The 1,353-nt window shown below is 37.0% G+C and overlaps 1 protein-coding gene across 1 annotated transcript in view; it reads left to right on the top strand.

Moving 5' to 3' along the window:
- Positions 1-664: 664 nt before the first annotated feature.
- The window catches only part of LOC107834168 (E3 ubiquitin/ISG15 ligase TRIM25-like), a 1,474-nt gene continuing 785 nt past the window's right edge, over positions 665-1,353 (top strand). The window contains exon 1 of the mRNA XM_016664999.1: positions 665-1,349. Within this exon, the coding sequence (XP_016520485.1) occupies positions 678-1,349 (672 nt within the window). The 5' untranslated portion in view covers positions 665-677. The remainder of the gene's footprint in view (positions 1,350-1,353) is intronic.

Genomic DNA, 1,353 nt, shown 5'->3' with positions numbered 1-1,353 from the left:
GATATCTCAAATTATTTTATGACTAGACGTTTAAGTAATTTAAGATATCTCTAATTATATTTAGACTACACAAAATAACTATTTGAGATATCTCTAATTACATTCTGACTAGTCAAAAATGATGTCAAATTTACCATTGACTTGTATGGAGACTTCAATTCAAGATATCTACAATGAATTACTGACTATCTGAAATACACATTTCAGATATCTACAATTAAATTATGACTAGTCATAAAGTAAATTCAAGATATCTCGATTTTAGGTTTGACTAGTCATAATTTTAATTAAAGATGACACAATAATTCAAGATATCTTAAATGTATTTTTGGATAGGAGATTTGTATTTTTGACTAGTGAAAATTAAATTATAGATATCTTAAAAGAAAATAATGACTAGACAAAACTAAATTAAAGATATCTGGAAAGGAATTTTGACTTGTCAAAATATAATGTAAGATATCTTGAATTATTATTCTTACTAGTCAGAAGGTAAATACAGATATTTTAAAATATCTAGAATGTGGTTACGGATAGTCAGACAAAACCAAATGTATGATAAAATGGCTTGCCGTACTCCAACACATATCTCCGTTGATCCCAACGGAGATATGTGTTCAAGCCTCATTCACTGCAGGAACACGTTTAGGTCAGGGTCATTGTTACTGAGAGCTGAAATGGAGCAGAGAATAGTTCAACTAGACCAAAGTAACTTTTCTTGTTCAATTTGTTTGGATCTACTGAAGGATCCGGTGACTATTCCCTGTGGACACAACTACTGTAAGAACTGCATTAATTGCTACTGGGATGGAGAATATCAGATGATGATCCACAGCTGCCCTCAGTGCAGGAGAGAGTTCATACCGAGACCTGTCCTGGAGAAAAACTTCATGTTAGCTGAGTTGGTGGAGGATCTGAAGAAGACTGGACTCCAAGCTGCTCCAGCTGATCACTGCTATGCTGGACCTGAAGATGTGGCCTGTGATGTCTGCACTGGGAGGAAGAGGAAAGCTGTCAAGTCGTGTCTGGTTTGTTTGGTTTCTTATTGCAAGAATCACCTCCAACCTCACTACAATGCTCCACCTTTACAGAATCACAAGCTGGTGAATCCCTCTAAGAACCTCCAGCAGAACATCTGCTCTCGTCACTATGAGGTGATGAAGATCTTCTGTCGTACTGATCAGCAGTGTATCTGTTATCTCTGTGCTATGGAGGAACATAAAGGCCATGAAATGGTTTCAGCTAAAGCAGAAAGGGCTGATAAAAAGAAGGAGCTCCGGGAGAGTCGACAACAAATCCATCAGAGAATCCAGGACAGAGAGAAAGATGTGAAGCTGCTTCAACAGGAGGTGG

Source organism: Poecilia formosa, unplaced genomic scaffold (genome assembly GCF_000485575.1).
Source record: "Poecilia formosa unplaced genomic scaffold, Poecilia_formosa-5.1.2 Scaffold537, whole genome shotgun sequence".
Taxonomy (NCBI): Eukaryota; Metazoa; Chordata; class Actinopteri; order Cyprinodontiformes; family Poeciliidae; genus Poecilia; species Poecilia formosa.
The sequence above is the reverse complement of the archived record's forward strand: the minus strand, read 5'-3'. Positions and strand labels throughout refer to the sequence as shown.